The sequence below is a fragment of the Neofelis nebulosa genome, chromosome 2 (genome assembly GCF_028018385.1).
Source record: "Neofelis nebulosa isolate mNeoNeb1 chromosome 2, mNeoNeb1.pri, whole genome shotgun sequence".
Taxonomy (NCBI): Eukaryota; Metazoa; Chordata; class Mammalia; order Carnivora; family Felidae; genus Neofelis; species Neofelis nebulosa.
In genome coordinates this window covers 187,176,195-187,196,781 of record NC_080783.1, presented here as the reverse complement: position 1 = coordinate 187,196,781, position 20,587 = coordinate 187,176,195, and the positions used below count along the sequence as shown (strand labels likewise).

At 53.0% G+C, this 20,587-nt stretch overlaps 1 protein-coding gene and 1 non-coding gene across 6 annotated transcripts in view; both read left to right on the top strand.

Moving 5' to 3' along the window:
- Window positions 1-19,540, top strand: part of RNF220 (ring finger protein 220) — a 225,504-nt gene extending 205,964 nt beyond the window's left edge. The window contains exons 1-11 of one of the 5 annotated variants that reach the window (XM_058717666.1): window positions 34-291; window positions 422-464; window positions 3,606-3,727; window positions 4,098-4,230; window positions 12,384-12,480; window positions 12,682-12,768; window positions 12,911-12,966; window positions 13,103-13,181; window positions 17,419-17,527; window positions 17,679-17,753; window positions 18,497-19,540. In XM_058717666.1, coding sequence (XP_058573649.1) covers window positions 238-291; window positions 422-464; window positions 3,606-3,727; window positions 4,098-4,230; window positions 12,384-12,480; window positions 12,682-12,768; window positions 12,911-12,966; window positions 13,103-13,181; window positions 17,419-17,527; window positions 17,679-17,753; window positions 18,497-18,568 — 927 coding nt within the window. In that variant the 5' untranslated portion in view covers window positions 34-237 and the 3' untranslated portion in view covers window positions 18,569-19,540. Of the gene's footprint in view, window positions 1-33; window positions 292-421; window positions 465-3,605; window positions 3,728-4,097; window positions 4,231-12,383; window positions 12,507-12,653; window positions 12,769-12,910; window positions 12,967-13,102; window positions 13,182-17,418; window positions 17,528-17,678; window positions 17,754-18,496 lie in introns of those variants that run through there. The other 4 variants (XM_058717664.1, XM_058717663.1, XM_058717662.1 and 1 more) reach the window with 4 other exon arrangements.
- LOC131505782 (U6 spliceosomal RNA) lies at window positions 2,928-3,034 on the top strand. Its single transcript, XR_009258557.1, has one exon. It is a non-coding gene; the product is annotated as a U6 spliceosomal RNA (small nuclear RNA).
- Window positions 19,541-20,587: the final 1,047 nt, after the last annotated feature.

The window sequence follows — 20,587 nt, the reverse complement described above, 5'->3', positions numbered from 1 at the left end:
CCCATCGTGAACTTTCACCCCGGCGCGCGACGGCAGTGGGTCACGTGATCAGGGCCAACATGGCCGCCGCCGCCGGTGGGAGCTGAGGTGCCGCCGCCGCCGGGCAGCCGGGGGGAATCCGCCCGCATCGCCGCCCTCGCCGGCCGGGCGGCCGCAGGGCCCGGAGCGCCGGAGACCGGGGTTGGGGCGGCACCGTGCGGCGGCCACGGGGTCCCGTTAGAGCATCCCCCGGCGGCTATGCCGAGGGCCCGGAACGGCCGGCGGAGCAGGGGGGCCGGCGGGAGGGAGGAAGTAGGTTTGTTTACGGGCTGTTTGGGGCGGGGCAGCCCGGGACCGGGGTCCAGTGCTGGGGCGGGGGTCAGGGCTCCAGGCCGCGCCTGACGCTCTCTTTTTTTTGCTTCTGCCCGGGATCTTCTCCCAGACCTTCCTGCGAGTGCGAGCCAACCGGCAGACCCGACTGAATGGTGAGTCTTGCCCGGCCCCTCCCTCCGCCCCACCCCCGGCCTCCTCCCTCCCTCACTGCCTGAAGCTCCGGGCTTGCCTGGGTCTCTTCGACTTTGGGGCCATTTGGCTTCGTCGCAGTCACAGCGCCTGAGAATGTGCTAACCAAGGTGGCCGCCCTCAGTTTCCCCGTCTGTCTAATGGAGGTTATGGTTCCAGCTCTTGCCCACGCCTCTCTGAAGGCCTTCAAGAACCCTGGCGGGCAATAAGTACCAGAGAATGAGGAACAAGCTACACAATTCCACTCGGGAGCTCAGCTTTGAATTTGCAAACTGCTGGGACCTCACTGTACAAGCCGGCAGGGCGCTGAGAATGTTTTTCTTCCAGTTTTTAATCAGTGCCCAGTAGTGTGAATACAGCCTCTCTGCTGAGACTTGACAATGCAGTGAGATCTGGAGTTCCCACGGCAACAGGAACTAACTCATCCCAGGGCTCTTTGAGTTATCAGTCGGCCCACATTTCACAAAGGTGATCAGCGTGGGCTCGACAGCTCTTAGAGGCCTTCTCTGAAAGCACGTCGTGTATGCACTACCTGGCGCCCCCCCTTTTGGATTCAAACCTCTGGAGCATTGCTGTTTGCTGAACACAATTGGATGATCCTAGCTTTTTGTGCTGACATGGGTGTGGTATATCTGGGTGTTAGCTGTAAGGGGCTTTAGGGTCTCTGGCCAGCTCCTGCCACTTGGTTTCTGCTGCCTGGCTGAACTCCAATCTGGGAACGGGAAAGCATTCATTATGGGCTGACCCCATGTTAAGCATCATTATCACAACACTTCTGAGAGGGAAGTGGTAACACATTTTGTAGATAAGGAAACTGAGGCTGGGAGAGGGGAAGGTGATTTGTTTAAAAACACACAGCTGGGATGTAACTGAACCATGATTTAAACTGAAGTTTACCTTCAAAGCTTGTGCTTCTGTGACCGTGCTGTGTTACCTCCTTAAGCAAATACAGACCTTTCCCTACCTACATTTTAGTAAGCTTAGTTCAGGATTTAGAAGGTGAATGGTGAGTTCATTCATCAGCAAGACAATGCCTTGAGAATTTTCAGGTGTTGTCTAACCCCAACAGGGTGCTTTCCTGGGATTACAAGGGATCTTCTGTCCTGGGTGGCTTGGGCAAGAACAATGTCCAGTATCACGCCCTCCTTGGCAATTCTGTAAGATTCATTTCTTTATTCAGTCATCAGTGTCTATGATAGGCCCTTTGTATTGGCACACTGCTCAATACAGGCTTCAAGAACCACCAGGGCCCCTTGCCTTTCTGATATCTAGTATTCCTTCTCCATCCCAGTCATGGCTGTAGGGTGCCAAGGTCACTCAAGTCTGAAATTCCAAGCGTTAGGACAGTCAGGGTGAGGGGATCTAGATCTTTGTCCACAAAATCAAGGACGACACTGGAACATAGTCACCTCTCCTGGGTAAGAGCACAGGAAGTTGAAGATGAGGGCCAGGCTACTGACCAAGATGTCTCAAACTTCATGCCAACCCTGGTGGGATGATGGCTTTCCTGTTGGTTTAGGTCTTTCTAGAGTTACTAGTTTGGAGTTGGAATAGCTCCCTGCCTCAGACTCTCAATAGGCAAGAGCTAGGTCCCCAAGTGCATGTTCTTGCTGCCCTGGCACACTCACAGATCAGTCTTTGTTGCTGCTATCAGTCAGTGGGGAGATTCTTAGGACAGGAGAGCATTCTGACCTATGGAGTCAGGCTTGATTTCTTATCCTGCCTTTGCCGCTTTTTAGCTACTTGGACAAGTATCTAGTTCTCGCTGAGCCTTGAGTTTCTTCTGTTAAAATGGATAATACAGCCTTGCTTCAGGTTGAATGTAGAATTAAATGTAGCTACTTTGTGTAAGGTATTTGATGCTGAGCCTGATACACAGCTGAAGCTCTAAATTGTAACATCACCTTTCACCTGTGTCCCCCCCACCTAAACTGCATTCATGAGTTTCCCACCAGGATCAATATCCATGAGAAAGTTTTTCCTGGCCCTGCAATGGGGAACATTTTTCTCCCCGATTGTCTTGCTACTCCAATCACTCTGGTCTCAGAGTGGCTAGCTCTACTTCTGCTATTGCAGAGGGAGGGGGGCAGTCCCTTGTTTTGACCCCTTCCTGCTTCAGTGACAGGAGGGCTGCAGAGAGGGATTAGTGAGCTAATTAGAAATGATTGCATCTCTCAGCATTAATTAGCAGTGCTGTGGGCTTGCAGTGTGCACTTTGGAATTGAGCCCCCTGCGGGACAGCGTGGCAGGCAGCCGTCTGCCTCAGGGGCCTGCCAGCCCCCTGCACTGATTAGAAATGATAGAACAGGTTTGGGTAGGCACAGTAAAATCTGCCCTCTCAAAGTACTGTGGGCTCTCTGATTCAGATCCTCTATACCTGTATGACTGGGCCTCAGTCTCCTCTTCTGTAAAATGGGACCAGTGGAGTGCTTATTTCAGCAGCACATATACTAAAATTGGAATGATACAGAGAAGATTAGTATGACTCCTGCACAAAGATGATATGCAAATTCATAAAGCATCCCATATATATATATATGTGTGTATATATATATATATATATATTTTTTTTTTTTTTTTTTTTTTTTAATGGTATCTGGACATGAGAGAAAATCTTCCTGAGGGATTCTAGGTAGGATACTAAGGGCTATACCTCAGGGCCCTTGGCCCTGGAACAAAAAAAAGGGTGATGAGTGAACAGCAGGCCAAATCAGGCCCCTGGAGGGACCTTGGGTTCTAGCCAAGAGATGTTCTTTAAGAGAGCCCATGGTCTTGGGTTTCTGGGTAGATATCTAGCAACTTGGAATGTCTTTGCTCACTGGACTTACTGAAGGCTGCAGGTAGGGGAGTATGGATTGAACTTGAGCCAGCTGTGGCCAGAGTGGACACTTTACTGGCCTACCACCAGCCTCCTCCCCAGGTGCTCTTGGTAAGGCTCGGTCCCCAAAGGAGCAGAAGGCGCTGCATAATGAGGGCCAGATCAGGCACTGAACAAAAGGGCTAATGGCTGGCAAGGGGTCAGGATGTGTCAGCTCCACTGGGACCAGGGGAGCTACAGTGACCGTTCGCCTGTTCTGTGCTTTGTTTTCGGTTTCTCCATGCAGCTCGGATTGGGAAAATGAAACGGAGGAAGCAAGATGAAGGGCAGGTATGTCCCCTGTGCAACCGCCCCCTGGCAGGATCGGAGCAGGAGATGAGTAGGCATGTGGAGCATTGCCTTTCTAAGGTAGAGGGGCCATCACTACCTACCTCTTCATCCCTTCCTCCCTCCCTTCCCCTACACTAGCTGCTGACTACCCCCAGATTTATGGGCTGTGTTGGGGTCTCCATGTGGTCTCAGCAGCTTTTTCCTCTCTGTTCTTTGCCCTCTTCCTTTGCTTTCATTCTTCCGCTCCTCCCCTGGGGCTCCAATGGAAAATAATTGGGAAGAGGCCCAGGTCTTCGACCTCCAGATTGGTTTATGTGAAAGGGACCCTAGATCTGGAGGCCCATCTGGCTCACCAAAGCTGGAGGTTAGGGCTATGCCCTCCTCGTAGACCCTGGGGAGCAGGTAGTGGTGGCCTGGGACCCACATGATCCTACTCTGCTCTTCACAGAGGGAAGGCTCCTGTGTGGCCGAGGACGATGCTGTGGACATCGAGCATGAGAATAGCAACCGCTTTGAGGAATATGAGTGGTGCGGGCAGAAGCGGATACGGGCCACCACTCTCCTGGAAGGTGGTTTCCGAGGTACAAGCAGCTGACACATAAGCAGTGGCATTCTGGCGGCCAGGCCTCTGCTGGGTATCCATCTGTTGGGAGCCAAGAGGCCAGGGCTGGTGGCTGGTCATCCGTTCCACCACGTGGGAACTGCTGCTGGCGGGGCTCCTTTGTGACCGTGCTGCCTGCCTGTGATGTGCATATTAAAATGGATGTATTTGGGTGGGGAAATGGAATTGTGAGGCTGCAAGCTAGGAATGACGAGGGGGGCTCTCAGCCTCGGGTGATGCATTGAAGGTGACAGCCAAGCCGCGTTAGCACCTGCATAAAATATTAAAGGGACGGTTATGCATTTATCACTCCATCCCTCTTAAGGCTGATAAATGAGAATCCAGCAACCTGCTGTACACCTCCAGCACTGGGGGCCCTCAGGGCTTCCAGGCAAACACATTGGATTTTCCTCCTCCTCCTCAACCCCACGTCAGGGAAATCAGTTACAGAGGAGAGAGTGAGTTATGGCAAAATTTGACCTCCCCTGAGCTTCATTGGTGAATCTAATTTTAGCTCTGATCCCATCCCTTCTCCCTGGGTGCCCTCTGCCCTAAAGCAAGAGGGGCCTGGGCCCAGCTGCTCCTTGCTTCCCTTGGGCTCCCCAGTTGCTGCAGAGGGGTCTACAGGGCTTTGCACAGCTCCATTACCCTCCCAGCTCCTTGGAGGGATATGACTTCGCTCAGTGGAAGTCTCCCACCCCTCACCAGGTCAAACAGTACACAGGTTGGATGCCCAGGGTCGTGTCCTCTTGTCAGACTCCTCTGCTTTGGGCAGGAGGAAAGGGAAGCAGTTTGCCTCCTGGCCTCCGGCTCTCTGTGCACAAGCACAGCTGGCTCTGCACCTTACAATCATTAAGTGAACCAATCTGCTTCCCATCTGCCTCCAATTCTCTGGGCAACACCCTTGGGAGCCCTGGTGTGTTTAGTCCCCGGGGAATCTCACAGCAGCTGGGAAGAGGGTGTCTGACTTATGGGGGCTTTGCTGCATGGGCTGGTTTTGAGGAGTGGTTTCCATAGTGCCGTGCAGTGCAGACTGGATACGTGAAGGGGCGGCAAGCCCAGGTGGGGCATTATGCTTCTGGGTTTCTCTCATTCTCCAAGCATTTGGGGCAAGCCAGAGTGTAAATCAGGAAGGTAAATCAGCCCAAACCATTGCCCGAGCCTGAGTGGAGAGTTCATTTGCCACTTCGCTGTTGTCCTGTCCCAGAGTTTTAGAGTGCCTTAGGCCCTGAGAAGATGAGCGGCAAAGACCAGGATCCTGGGAATGGTACACGCAGGTGTCTGGTGACAGCCCATGCAGGGTCAGTTGCAGGATGCTGCTCTGGGTTCGCTCTGTTGGCAGCTGGAAATACTCACGCCTTCTATTACTGTGGCAACTTCTTAGGTTTCTTGGCACAGATCTGGACCTGATGGTTTCTGGGCACCAGACAAGGCTTACAGGGGATAAAGCTGCATAAGGCCTGCTGATTTGACAGTATTTCCCCGCGCTGGGATGCACTTGGAGAGCCGGTGTGCGGTGCTCTTAGGCCCTGGGCGGGTGTCAGTTTTCTCTGAGTGTTTACACTATGAGGTTGTTCCTTTCAAGAATTCCTGAGGGGAGTTCAAAGGGGGCTTTTCTTTGAGCGATTTGGAGAGCGAGAATGAGAGTGAGGCTTGAAGAGGGAGCAGGGCCGGAGGTGCCTTTATCTGCAGAGAATGGTTCCAGCTTGCCTGATAGAAGCCGCTGCTGCCTCTTAAACAGCTTAGTGCAGTCAAAAGACAGGCAGACTTGAAAGGCTGTTTTACAGCAAGATCAGCGGGGGCCACGAGGCAGAGAGCGGGGCACAGTGGAGCAGAGGAGGCTGAGGCTCCTCAGTGGGGGGGGCATCAAAGGAGGCCCTGGTTGATCCCGACTGCCTCTGCCCCCTGAAACCCTGTCTGCAGAAACTGGCCATCTGTCAGTCTACACTCCCTGGCCAGGACTGGTAGGCCCCAACTCTTGGGGGGTTGGGTGTGGCCCCGCCAGGCGGGCTGGTGTCAGTGTGGTGCATTGATCGCCCGCCGGGCGGGCCGGGCCGCAAGCCGGGCAGCGCGTGCTTAATGTGATTGAAAGGCAGTTAAAATGGCGGTGACCTTTTCAGGAGGAATTAGATTGCCTGCCAAGACCGGTTAGAGGGAGTGATAACGCCGGCTGAAGAAGCTGCCCAGCCGACTTCAGAGAGAGGGAGCAGAGGCAGGATGAGCGGGCGAGCAGTGAGGCCCATTTAAGCTGCGCTGTGCGTGCTGACAGAACAGAGATTGCTGTCCTTGTTAGATATGAAAGAATTGAAGAATTGCAGATAAGTTCCTGTATCCGATCATCCCCTATTCCTTCCCCCAGACCAGGGCCCCTTCGTCATCCTCAGCAAAGCTTCCCACCAGGCCCACTGGGAACTGGTTTGATGGAGCAGATCTGTTACCTTGAACGTAATCTGCTGTGGAGCCAGTGAACAAGCGAGAGTTTTGGTGGAGACACTTGACTGAGGGGAACGGGCCTTGCAGTTGGACCTATGGCTATTGAGGGCAAGACCGGATAGCTCAGGCCCAGGAGTGTTTGGCATTGGGACTTTAGAACAAAATGAAGGACCAGACAGAACAGGTAAGCACCAAGATAGGTCCAGCTGGACATAGATCTTTAAGAGGCTAAAGGAAATAAAGATTTCAAGAGAGTAGGTTGGAAGACCTAAAACTTTCAGTGTCTAGGAAATACTGTGGCCTTCTTAGTTCTCAGAAATTCTGGACTGTGTGCCTAAGCTGTTGGACCTCTCAGTACCTTAGGTTTGCTAACCTGCTACTGCTGTTTCCTCCCACCCAGCATTATAGTTGCATAGAGGGTGGCACAGGGCCTAGTGCTTCACCAACATTCCCCTGAGAGAGTTCAGCAGCTAGGAGTAAAAGATACTCTTCTGGGGTACCATGCCAGCCCTGAGCAGAGCAAGAAGCCTCTGGGCTAGAGTAGCAGGCCCCAGGGAAAACCTAATCATACAGCCCTTGAGGACAAACGTACTCCAATCTGTAGTCAAGAAGGTATGTGACAGACAAACCACACCTTTCCTCATTTTCTATCTCCAGTCCTGGGTCCTAGAGAAGAGACTCATGTTGAGCTTTGATCCCTCCCCTGGATTGGTTGCCAGTGAAAGTTCACCCAGCTGGATTTGGGGAGCCTGGAGCCCACTATATCTGGAGTGGACAGGCTGGAGAGAGGACATAGGAATGGTTGATTTCAGATAAGGTGACAGTGATGTGGCAGGCACAAGAGTGGCAAGATGGAAAAATTTCCCAGGAGGCTGCACAGGAAATAGAAGGTGCTGCAGCTGTCTCTCTGAGCCCTGGCGGGGAAACACATTACTAGAATCCAGCACTGAGCCCCTTTGAAGCAAACAGGTGGAGGGGAGGGAGACTATGGGGACTAAGAGAACTGCTCTTCAGGCCTCTGCCCTGCCCAGATCCTAGCCTAGGGACTGCATCTTTCTCAGGTTCCTGTCTTGGATTTAGGCTGCTTCCAAGTAGTCTGGGATGAGATCTCATGGAGAGGACAGGCAGGGTAGCTGTGGCACAGATTTTTTAACTGGCTGTTGCTTGCTAAAACTTCACGAGATTCTGAGTCAGGGAATGAGAGGTTTTGTGAGTCCAAGGGCACAGAGAAGTAGGCCTTCCCCTAGCCCCTGCTCCCTTTGGCATGTTAGTTCCCAGAAGGTGGGAGCCCCAGCTGCTAAAAATGTTCCCCAGTGCAGCCGTGCTGCCTTGTCTGGTCAGTGACAGGTGTTGGAACAGCCGACTGCTGGAGGCAGTCTTGATATGGAGAGGGTTAGGGCTGCTGCCTTCCAGCTCCCTACCACCTTTAGTTATAACTGTCGCCTGGTGGGAGGGGTGAGAAGAGGTGGCAAAGAGCAGGGCACCTCCGTCCCCTGTGGCGACTGACGGGGATTTAATCGCCTTTTGGAACACAATTGTTAAGCTGGGACAGAGGGAGTGCAAGCAGAAGGAGCAAGTATCAATGGTTTTAAACGGCGTCTGTCTCTCTGCGTCTCTCCTGACGTGAGGCAGTGAAACGCGTTATTGAGGAGGCCCGGAAAGTGGCTAAGTGCGTTTGACACACGCCAACTCCCTGCCTCCACACTGGATAATTGCATTGTCAACTGTTCAGCGAGGTGGCAGGTGACACTGCAGGCCGATTGATTGTCCCGCATCGCAGCTCCCCAGACTGTCAGCTCCCCAATCGATGGCGTTTACACAAGACACCGTAACTGCATCTGTAACTAATTCCAGTGTAAAACTCTCCGGAAGCTGCTGCCCCTGTCTCTTCCCCACACACACAACCCCCCCGCCCCCGCCACAAGAGCACAGCCTCTGGAGGGCCCCAAGACTTTCCTTTCTCCCTGGGCTCTGGTTTTGTTAGGAGCAGCAGGTGAGGAAATTGATGGCTCCTTTTTTTTGTGGTTTCAGGTTCCAGGACGTTAGTGCCCCCAGTAAACGGGCATCTCCAGTTTCTCAATCGATCACCTAATCGATTGATTAAATTAACACTGATTTTTTTTTTTTTTTCCTTCTCCTCAATGAGCCAGGAAGAAATGAGTTTATGGGAGAGGGGTCATTTTTATAAAATTTAGACTTGCTTATCATTTCTGTACCGAATCCTCTTTTTCTCTGTTGCCAAGTACTCATTTGCAGGGAAGGGATTTTTCACACTGCCCACCCTCCCAGAACCCACTCTGCTGAGTGTCATTGACCATCAGGCTCAGTTTGCTTATAGACAGCAGCCCAACACATTGTGCTACTTTAGGTGGGGCTGAGCCATAGCAAGGGGCCTCCCCTGCTGACTAAAGGGTACTCCAGGTCATCTTGGAGGTCCAGGGAGCTGAGTCTCTTCCCTGGATAGCAGCAGCAGGAGTGGCAGCTTGCTTGTTATCCCCAGAGCTATACAGAACAGGAGCCAGAGGCTTGGAAAGGAGCTCTGTGTGCCATCTTGCCTCTGAGTACTGGCTTGGGATGTGCCAGCAGCTGAGAACATAAAATGACTGTGGAGCTTTCCTCTCAAACCGGGGAAGCGGGGGGGGGGGGGGGGGCAAGCTGGTGGGGGCGCTGTCTGCGTAAAATGGCTTTATGGCCGTTTCTTTTTATTATGATTCTGCCAGAAGTCAGCAAGTGACATTTCATTAAGAAAATAAAGTTTAATGTGCTGGGAAGGAGGTTGGAGCAGGCTGGGGCAGCATAAGAGGGAAATTGGCAGTGGCAGCCCGTTCTGAACACCTGTGGGGGTAGGAAGAAGTTCCCAACATCTGTCTCCACTGCAGGATGGGGTCAGGGTCAGAATGAACTGCTCAGACCAGAGACAGGCCTTTTCCTTGGCAGATAAGATGTGCCATGCTCTCTGTCCTGCCTGGCTGGTCAGAGGAGCAGGAGGTTACCACCCAGCTGGGGGAAGCTGATAGGGAAGGTTGTATCCTGAGTGGCTTCACACCTCAGCCTCCTTTCTGACGCAGGGCTCTCAGCACTTCATAGAACAGTATCATCAGTGGTTAGTCACTTCTGCTGGGGTGTCTTGTATAGCACCTGCTCTGGGCCTGGCCAGGTCTGCTGGATGGTGCTGAGATCACAGTAGTGAGTCAGACCTGGGCTTTCAGTCGGTGAGGGACCATGACAATACATGTAATGACTTTGGAGTTCCATAGGAGTCCATGTGGACACCAAGGAAAGGACACCTATCTGTATAGAAATACCTGGGGAAGTCTCCACACTGAGCACCTTAAGGGTGGGGATCAGATCTTGAAATTCTTTGTCTCCAATGCCAACCCAGGCAGAGGATGAGCTCAGTAAAGGCTGAAAGAATATTCCTGAGGTGAGTTCATTGCGGAAGTATTTCTGGAGCAGCTATGCATATAGGCACTGTGAGTTCCTAACAGGAAGCGTGGTTGAGCTAGGTCAGACTTGCAGAACAAGCAGGCATCTGTTTTGTAGACCAGGAGGGAGAAGAGGTAATAAGATGTACAAAAGCACAGGAACACGAGCAAACACGTAGGGTTGGGGAAAGCACAGTAGCTATGCTCTGCTGGAGTATGAGTCCTGTTCTAGGCCTGTCAGAGGAGAGGACTTCAGGCCATAGGGCTACTTTCTGTGTTGAGAAACTGGGACCTTTCCTGGCATCTTTGGGGTACCCTGTTTTATCAGCTTTGCCATGGATTCTTTGCTTTCCTTTTTGTCCACTTACCAGGCAGGGCTGGGCAGGGCCAGGCTGAGGCAAAGATGGGAGGCTGACTGCTGAGCTGCATGTACGTGGGGGCGGGGGCGTTGGCAGGGTTCGGGGGCACAGGCTGTAAGTGAACCTGATAGCTACATTCTGATTGATGGCAGAGTTTGTCTCCCAAACTGTCAGAGGGTTTATAGAGGTGCCACTCACCCACAAGGAGGGAATTGCTTGTCAGGACACCTGGCTGTGAACAGGAGACAGAGCTGTAACTTGGTGTTTTCTCAGCTTAATGGCCCTGCTGCTGACCTGCCTGCTGCCTCGAGTTTGTTGATGCCTCAGTGTAGAGGGGGAAATGAGGATTGTCGGGGAGGGGTGGAGCCTAGGCAGTGCCTAGCTTCTCTCTTTCCCTTGTGCTGTTTGCCTTTGGGATGGATGGAGCCTTTGTGAGACCAGAGACCAGAGGTGTAGATGGGAGAAGAAAGATCAGGAAGAAAATGCTTTGGAAATGGACTTGAAAGATGGAGAACGTTCCACATGGAGTGAATAGCACAAGCTAAAGTCTCAAGAACAGGATATACAGGGTTTTCTGAAGAGCAGTAAATAGCGTATCTGTAGGCATCTGGCTTATGGAGTAAAATGAGAAAAAGAGCAAAGGTGGAGAAGTAGGTGCATCCACATCTTGACGGATCTGGCTGAGAAGATTTTGTATGCAGTGGGAAGCCATAGCTGGTTTTGGAGCTGGGAAAGGAATGGTCAGAGCCATATGGTAAGCAGGATAAAGGAATAGACAAGAGGCTCGAGGACCCGTTATAAGATTGTCATCCTGATGAGAGTGGAAAGAATGGATAAGAAGAAATTTATGAGATTATCAGACAGAACCCTGAGCTGCTTCCTCATCTCTTTGATGATTTCCTTGCTGCTTCTACTTGCCACAGATTCCATCGTTTTCATCTCTCTCTGTCCTGACATGGTTGCTATGCTGGCCAATATGGTATGGTCTCAGTCCACTGAGAGGAGTCAGAGGCAGGGAGGGAGAAGCAATCGGCTTTGTGGCCCCTGACCCTGGCCATCAGGAAGGGTGGTCCTGGGTGTCAGAGCACATAGCAGGTAAGGGGGCCTAATGTGACTTCAGCAGCTCCCCCACTCCCCATTGGCCAGGGGTCTACCAGTGGCTTGGCCAAGCACACCTTGGTAGGGACAGCCACCTGCCTGGCCAACGGCCCTGTGTCCACCCAGCCTGCTTGTCTTCATGGATTGCTTTCAGAAGCAGGTGTGCGTGCTTCCTCCCTCATCTGTCCCTTCCTAATCCCTTTATAACTGCACTTGTCCAGGAATCTGGGCTGAGTGAGGTGGAGATGAATAATTAATGTCAGGCGCTTCAGACACCAAATATTTGAACAGCTGCCTGGTGTTTTTGCTGGCAAGGACCTGGCGGCCAAAATCAGGACATTGGCTGGGGGTCTTGCTGTGTGCCTCTGACTGGCCCTAGCCAGTTTGCTCTTCCCTCTGATGGACTGTCAGGCTGGACCATGGGACACAGGGGGATGCCCAGGTCCTGGTTGGGGATAGCCTTGCAGACCTGAATTTCTGTGTCTTCTTCCTGCTCTTCCTAGACCTAGAAGACAGGTGGGCAGCAGGGCTAGCTTGGGTGTCTCCTGAGGACCTAACATAGTGTATGAATGGTCTAGTTTATGAGCAGAGACCACTAGGAGCAGCAGGAAGTGGCAGAGAAGGATGAGGTACGCAGAGTGAAAGGGATTGGAATGTCAGAGCCACGAGTACCTAAGTAATTGGCTTTCTATGTTCCAGGCCCAAATTTCTGAGCCTTACCTGGCCCAAAACCTGACCCCTACCTAGGGAGAACAGAAAGGGCACTCTTGGCCTAGGCTTGCTGGCCCCTGGCCCTCCTCACATCCTGCTTCCCACAGGCTCTGGCTTCGTCATGTGCAGCGGCAAGGAGAATCCGGACAGTGATGCTGACCTGGATGTGGATGGGGATGACACTCTGGAGTATGGGAAGCCACAGTATCCTTGGGGCACTGTGGGACAAGGTGGGGCTGGTGGGACAGGTCAAAGGGAATTTAAAAAGTAGCTAGCACCTCTGGTACTTGCCCATACCATCCACACCCCACCCCCACTTTGGGGTCAGTGTCTGAGCTTTAACTAGGATTCAACCTTCATGGCCTACTGTAAACTAGGATCTGTTGTCCTTGACCACCATGCCAGATACACAGAAGCTGACGTCATCCCCTGCACAGGCGAGGAGCCTGGTGAAGCCAAGGAGAGAGAGGCACTCCGGGGTGCAGTCCTAAAGCAAGTGTGGGCACAGGCTTGGGTGGGTGGGAGGGATAGAGGGGTGGGAAGTCCTGAGGCAGGGGTCAGCCTAGTACCCACTCTCAGGGCTCCCTCACCTGCCTTTAGAGCTCACTTTGTTCTTTTCTTCTCCTTTCCCTAGTGGCGGCCCTCCCAGCACACGCATCACGCCCGAGTTCTCTAAATGGGCCAGTGATGGTAAGTCCTGACCCACCACAGGAGTAATTAATGGGTAGAGGAGACCTCTTTGGGTGGTGGTGACTGACTCAAGCCCAGCCCCTCACCTGTGCTGCCCAGTCTGGCCAGAGTATGAGTTGCCCCTCTGTCCCAGCAGAGATGCCATCTACCAGCAACGGTGAGAGCAGCAAGCAGGAAGCCATGCAGAAGACCTGCAAGAATAGTGACATCGAGAAGTGAGTGTCTGGCCAGGAGGGGGGCCTCTGGAATGGCAGTTCAGAGGGAGGGGGGAGAGAGGGGCTCTTTGCTAGCAGGAAGGCCTGCTGCTAAGGCTCCTGGCCTCCAGAACGCGACTTAATCCTGCAGCCCTGGGCACACGACGGGCATTGGGGCCCAGCTGGTGCTAAGCATGACTCTGTGAATTGATCACTGGGCCACGGCCCTGGGAGTCTTGGCGGAGGGAGGAGTAGTCCGCCTGCCTGCCTGCCCGCTGCGGCGGCCTCCGCCCGGGAATGTGATGTATGGCCGCCCAGCCCAGCCGGCGCACTTGATTCATCTCCAGTTTCTGTTTCTTAATCGGGAGCTAAATTGGTTTCATTTTTCTTGTCCCGGGTGGCGCTTGCAGTGGGTTTTAGGCAGGAGCATTGGGTCTCATCACTTCTGGTAGGAATTTTTGGCCTAGGTTCTCTGGCAGGGGAAAAGGGGATCTGTTAGCACTTCACATGGGGCTGGGCAGCCCCTGGCCTGGATCCCCAGGAGCCACAAGCAAATCAGTTGGGCATCTTACTGTCTTTCCAGAAGCCCATGCAAGGCCAGTTCTGGCCCCAAGAGGTGGTATTGTCCAGCTCTGGCTGCCTGGAGTTGCTGCTGTTGGCCATTGCTTAACTCCCCGCACCCCACCCCTCTCTCTGCTGGAGGCTAGGTTGCCTGAGGTTAAAAGGCAGCCTCTTCATTCCAGGGCCAGTGTTCTATCTTGCCTCCTGCCAGGAGAGTGGATTGCAGGCCGGTGCAGGGCTGGGTCGGTGGCCCAGGGTCACCTCCCATTTGTTTCCCTCCATTTTGTGTTGTCATAAATTCATTCCAGCCCGTTGTGGTTGATCAGTTTATCTCGGCCGGGGCCGCGAGTGCTGCTGGCATGATGTATGGGCCGCGGCTCGGGGCCCGGCTGCCCATGAATCACCGCAGCTGCTCCGTGTCAGTGCTGGAGCGGGCCGCACGGGTTCGGCGCAACCAGCATAGGGGGGTGGGGGGGGGGGAGGAATGACGTATGGATGTTTATTTAATAATTCTCTCCTACTCCAGCTGAGCGGGGCGGGCGGGGCCATAAGGGGCGCCCACCCTCGTCTGGAGGGGCTGCTCATAAATCAGAAAGACAAGATCATTAATCAGGGATGGCGCCCGAGGGGGAGGTGGGGGCCAGAGCTAGTGGCCATCCATGAAGGTACTACCCACCCAAGGCTGGAGAAAGTTGAGACTTCTGTCCCACCTGTGTGAGCACAGGAACCAGTCGGCAGGGTTCTCTGGGATGCGTCATAGACACTCAGTCATATGCAGAGATCTCCACTGGGTCTGGATCTGCCCAGATTGGGACCCTTCAGTCCCTATGGCTTCTCTCTTCCTCGTATACAACATAGGTTCCTGTCCTAGATCTTATTCACCACCTAGGGGAAGCAGGAAGGTAGGATGCCATAGTTTCTTCCAGGAAATTCTCCACTCCATGCCTTGGAGGGTCTCAGGAATAACTCAGAAGCAGCCTGGATCAGGAGCTAGAGAATTGGGTATTACACCAGAGCAGAGATTAGAGGTCAGGTGTATGCTGAGCAAATCCACAATAAGGTGGGCTCTGGAATTGGATGTGGCCTTGGAGCTTTTGGATATAAAGGGGGAGATGGCTTCATTCTCTCTTGGCCCCATCCTGTTTGCTTTGTATATCTAACTCCTCTGATTTGGGGTTTGAGAGTGCTCAGCTCTGGGGTAGCCCTGTGCCCCCAACTCCAGGCCTTTGTTTCCCAATTTTCAAAATAACTACATAGGACCAGGCAAATGCCCAGCATGGTCGTTGGGAGAGAAAGAGAGCACAGCTACCCATCCTTGTCTCCTTGTCAAGAATTTACCAGCAGATGGGGTGGCACATATGGCATTGGGCAAAATGCCAGGGGAAGAGCCAGCTGTGCTGGTGATAGTAAGGGTAGAGGGAGTGGTGAAGGCTTCCAGATCTGGAAAGTTGAATGGACACTTCCAGAGAATCAGCCAATGCCAGAGGAAATGGAGTCAAGCCCTTTGCAGCTTCCCTGGAGAGACGTAGGGCAGAGAGGGAGTCACAGACCTATGGATAATAGATCTAGGGCATCTCTGGCATAGGGACACAGCCATCGAGAAGTCATATTCTGTGTTTCTGCTAAGAAATTCGAATTCAAATTCTGTATTTCTGCCCTAAGAGAGAAAGGTCAGAGATCAAAGTTTGTTGTTGCCCGTGGAATGTTACCCACCATCCTCCCTGTGCCCCCCAGTACCACTTACGCCCAGCAGGGAAAGACCATCTGTAAGCTTTCAGGCTTTCTGAACTGATTATCTGCTCCAAGCTAGCAGAACAGCTCACCCTAGGAGAACATCTCTGCCACACTGCACCACACTTACAATTCCCCCTCAGTCCGCTCTTTCTCCTGATTGAATACATCTTGTAGCCTCAGCTCTTCAGCTCTTACCCTGTCACAGCCCTCCTCCAACACCCCCAGCAACTTCCCATTGCCTGTGAGATAAACTTCACTTTCTGATTGTTCCTCTGAAGTCTTTTCTGATAGAATCTCCTTGCCCACTTTAGCATTGTCTACTTACCCACAGGTGAGCCTTAAACAGCCACGTGGGTCTCTTGGGCCTCTTAGCCTGTGTTCCTACTGGTCCCTAGACCTGGAGACCCAGCTCCTCCTGGGTATTTCCAGTGTTGTAATGTTAGTCATGTAGTTCTTGGTTGATCACAGCATCTGTCTTTGGGGTTTGAATCCCACCTCCCCCATTCTGTGTGAACCATAAGCAAGCTATTTAATGTTCCTTTGCTGCTTTAGTTTCTTCATATGTAAAATGGGAATATTCGAATCTCCTCATGGGGTTTTGTGAGGTGTAAATAAAATAATAATTTTCAATCCCTCAGTACAGGCCCTGGCATTCAGTAAGCACTTAATAAATGTTGGCTCTTTTATTTGCATTACCATCATTGTTATTCCCTAACGCCCATCTCTAGTAGCGTCTTCTCCAAGAAGCATTCTTCTCCCTCGGTGAGCTCCTCTGGGTTCTGTCCACTTGTTTTAGGAGGGGTAGGAGGGATCAGTCCTCAGGATAGTCCTAGCTATTCACTAGCTAGTTCAGTACTGCAGCCCAAAGAGTCTTCAAGAAGTTACAGGGGACCTTCACGGGCAGGACTTGAACAGCAGACGAGGACTCTCAGGCCATCTGATGTGCCTGCCCAGGAAGAAACAACAAGGAGCCCTTGAGGTAGGCAGGCCTGTGGCCCAGGACTGGATTCTGTGGGACTCACGCAGTCCCCACATCTCTGACTGTTCCAGGAGTGAGACTGGCTTTTCGGTCAACTAAGATTTACTCATACTCACGTGCCTGCCAGGGGGCTGACGTTCGTAGTCAGTATTGGTGGCATGGGCAGCTTGCCCTTGGAAAACTACGCCTCGTACAGGAGACAAGGACGTTTGCAGTTGTGTTGCTGTGGTGGAGTCCGGTGCAGGGTGCTATAGAGTACAGAAGAGCAGCCACCGGCAGTGGTGCTGTCAGGAGGGTTGGAAAAGGCTTCTGGTGAGTTAGGAGGTAGGGTGGCCCAGAGGAGGCAGAAAGTGCCGCAGGAAGCCAAGGGAATGAAAAATGGTGGAGCGTGTGGAGAGGCTTTATAGTTTGGTGTGGATAGAGCATCAAGTGTGGCACAGTGCTGAAGGATGCAGGCTGGGGCTAGACCAAGGAGTCCCCGGTCTCAGTTTATGAGGAGTTTAGTAGAGCTTTATTCTGAGGGAAACATTGAGATGTTAGAAGTAGAAACAGTCAAATTTGCAAAATTCTAGGTGCTGGGAGAATGGAATGAGGGATCTGGAGGCAGAGGGGCCATTCAGGTCAGTGGAGGGATCGTAGAAGTCATGAGGGCCTGGACTAGTGGTAGCGGTGGAGAGACTACAGATACTAGGAGCTAGATGACAGATTGTGGGTGCCGAGGGTGACTGGGAAGCAATGGTTTGAGAATGGTTCCTACGTATCTGGTTTGGAAATTGACCAGGATGGAGGTGGAAGAACAAGGAGGATGAGGAGTTCAATTCCAGAAGATGGAGTTTACAAATATAGAATATGGGCAGGTGGGGGGCGGGGATATCCGGGAGACATTTATATATGCAGTTCTGGAATTTAAGGGTGGTGTGGGCTGGAGGTTCAGATTAGAGATGTCAGCCTGCTGCCTGCCCAACCATGCTGTCCTCTTCACAGAATCACCGAAGATTCAGCTGTGACCACGTTTGAGGCCCTGAAGGCTCGGGTCAGGGAACTTGAACGGCAGCTATCCCGTGGGGACCGTTACAAATGCCTCATCTGTATGGTGAGAGAAAGGGAACCTGGGATGCCTTTGGTCAGGCTTCAGTGCCCTCTGGGGGTTGGAAAGGGCCTCTGCACTGTGATCTGAGCTCTTTAGAGGGTAGACCAGCCTCAGAGTGACCCCGCCCCCCCTTCTCTGCCCACCTCCTCCCTAGGACTCATACTCGATGCCCCTAACGTCCATCCAGTGTTGGCATGTGCACTGCGAGGAGTGCTGGCTGCGGACCCTGGTGAGGTGGCATGGGGGTTGGGGAGTGGGTGGCTACTTCCGGTGCTACCCACATGTCCATGCTTACGCTTGAGCCTGCTTGAGGGGAGGGAGGTGCAAGGGCAGGGGAGAGCACAAGCATCAAACACAGCAGCAGGAAACCAGGATGTTCACCCCCCCAAACTCCCCCCATTCTTGTCTCCACCACCAGCTTTATTAAATTCTCTCCCTCCATGGGTTCACTGCCTGCTCTGCCCACCCCCAGGGCCCACTGTATCACATGTATTGGTGTGATCCCAGGTCAGGAGGAGGCTGGGTGTGGATAAGCAGGACTAGGGCCTCAGCCCCTCCCCCTGCCATTACTAAGCTCCTTCTGCTCCTGCCCCTGTTCTTCGCTCGGGAGCAGCCATTAAAATGTCGCCCGGAGACAGCAATAAAAGGCCCGGACGTGGGCTCTGTGTCCTGATCAAAGGCCGCATGTAATCTCGTTAGGGCCGAGGCAGCCACAGCTGGACCCAGCCTTGTTCTCATTACCGGGGCTCCCGCTGCGGGGCTGGCCAGGCGGTTTGATCCTGGCGTCCCCCCAACACAGGAGCATGCCTGCCTGCTTGCAGAGGCTGCCCATGCATCCCCAGCCTGGGCTGACAGGACCAAGGTGCCAGCATACAACTGGTGCAGGGGGACATGGCTGTGGGCCCAGGTGCTCTCATGAGCAAGTATGCAGCATAGTGTGCATAACCAGAGCCCTCCCTGTTTTCCCTGCAGGGTGCCAAGAAGCTCTGCCCTCAGTGCAACACCATCACAGCGCCCGGAGACCTGCGGAGAATCTACTTGTGAGCTAGCCACCCCCAGCAGGCCTTGCCTGGAGCAGCCCCACCTGCCCGCCTCTGTGACGTGACCCTCCCCCTTGTACATATTTGCACACAGGTTCCCCATGTACATACATGTGCACACACACGTGCACATTCGTGTGCGTGCACACACACACACATACACACACACACACACGCACACACGACTCTGGAGCCAGAGTGGAGGCTGAGACCCAGGCCTTGCCTGCTGGTTCCCACCAAAACTGAGGACCATACTGCTGTTTGGGGTTTTGTTCCCAAGGTGGGGCAAGGAGGTGGGAGTGAAGGGGAATAGTTGGGCAAGGCTCCTGAGATACAGCCCCCAGACTGACAGACGGACAGACAGACATGCAAACACCAGACTGAAGCACATGTAATATAGACTGTGTATGTTTACAATGTTGTGTATAAATGGGACAACCCCTCGCCCCCCACTCCACCCTCACCCCTTTGGTTGTATGATTTTCTTCTTTTTTTAAGAACACCTGGAAGCAGTGCCCCCTTCAGGGCTGGCTGGGGGCTCGGCCCATCCACCTGTCAGGGTGCCTGCCTCTCTCTCTCTCCCATGGTATCCCTTCCCTCTCCCACGTGCTCGGTGTTCAGTGGTGTATATTTCTTCCCCCAGACATGGGGCACATGCCTCAAGGGACACGATCCTCTCCTTAGTCTTAGCTCCTGGGGCTCTTTATAAGGAGTTGGGGGAGAGGGGAGACAGGAAATGGGAACCGAGCTGAAGCAGGGGCTGAGATTGGGGCTGGATGAGTATGCTCCTGGCTGCCCAGCCTTCTACCAAGAACCATTCCTGGGATTAGAACTGCTGTTCCCAGGGAAAGTGGTCTCCTCCGCCCCTCCTGTGGGCCCCACGGTGTGATGCTGTGTCTGTATATTCTATACAAAGGTACTTGTCCTTTCCCTTTGTAAACTACATTTGACATGGATTAAACCAATATAAACAGCTGCTGCCTGTGTGTATGTGTGCAGGAAGGGGTAGGTGATGGGGTGGTATGGACAGAGGTAGTTAAGGAGTTAATTCCTGGCAGCAGTGTGGGGAAGAGGACTTGGATGTCCCTGTGAAGCAGAAGCAGTGCAGGGTTGGTCCACTGGGGGTGGGGGGCCTGAAGCACTCCCATCAGGGGTGGGGGTGGAGCTGGGGACCTGGACTCCTGACTATTGATGGGTAGGGGCTCCAGGTTAATTCCTTATCGATGCAGAATCGTCAGCTCATTAATCACAGAAGAGGTCAGAGCTTGGGGGTACAGAGAGGATGCAAGCTCTATCCCCCAATCTAGAGCAGAAGCAGCTATGAGCTTGGGTAAAGACAAGCCTCAAGCCCCTATACCTTTCTAATGCCCAGAAATGAGCCAGGGACCAAATGGAACAAGCATCTTGGTCTCTGCGACCTTTTTTCTAGTGACCAGCACCCCAGTATAGCTACTCCCTAGATTCTCAAATAGCTACCGTAGAAACCCCAGTTATCCAAGGTGGACCTTCATGTCAGGGAACTGAAGCTGGCCAGCTAGCACCAGAGATTGCACTCTATCAAATCATCCCCAAGGCTACCCACTGCCAGTGAGTAATCCACATCCTGGGCGCTCTGGCAGGTGCTCACAACTGCAGATGAGTCCTTTCCTTTACACATTCTCACACACCAGGCCCGTCGTCCACCTTTCCAAATTCTCCACCTTAGACACACCGATCTCTGGGTGCCTGCGATGCATATACTACAGAAAAGGATCCCGTTGGCAGCTCCTGCCTCTTGGTTAGAGCCTAGTGAAGGCCCTGCAAAGACCCGCGCCCAGCTTGATGGCATCGAGTATCCTAAATAGGAGAAACCTGGGGCCCAAGATTCCGGGGAATGTAAGTGTCCTGCCAAAGCAGGGCGGCCCCAGTAATGGCTGGTTTTGGAAGAGAGGTGGATAATGTCCAGTTCACATCGGGCTGGCTGCTTTCAGGTCTCAACTCTCCCCTCTCCTTGTCTTGGACTCAGCAGGTCCCTGATGGCTGG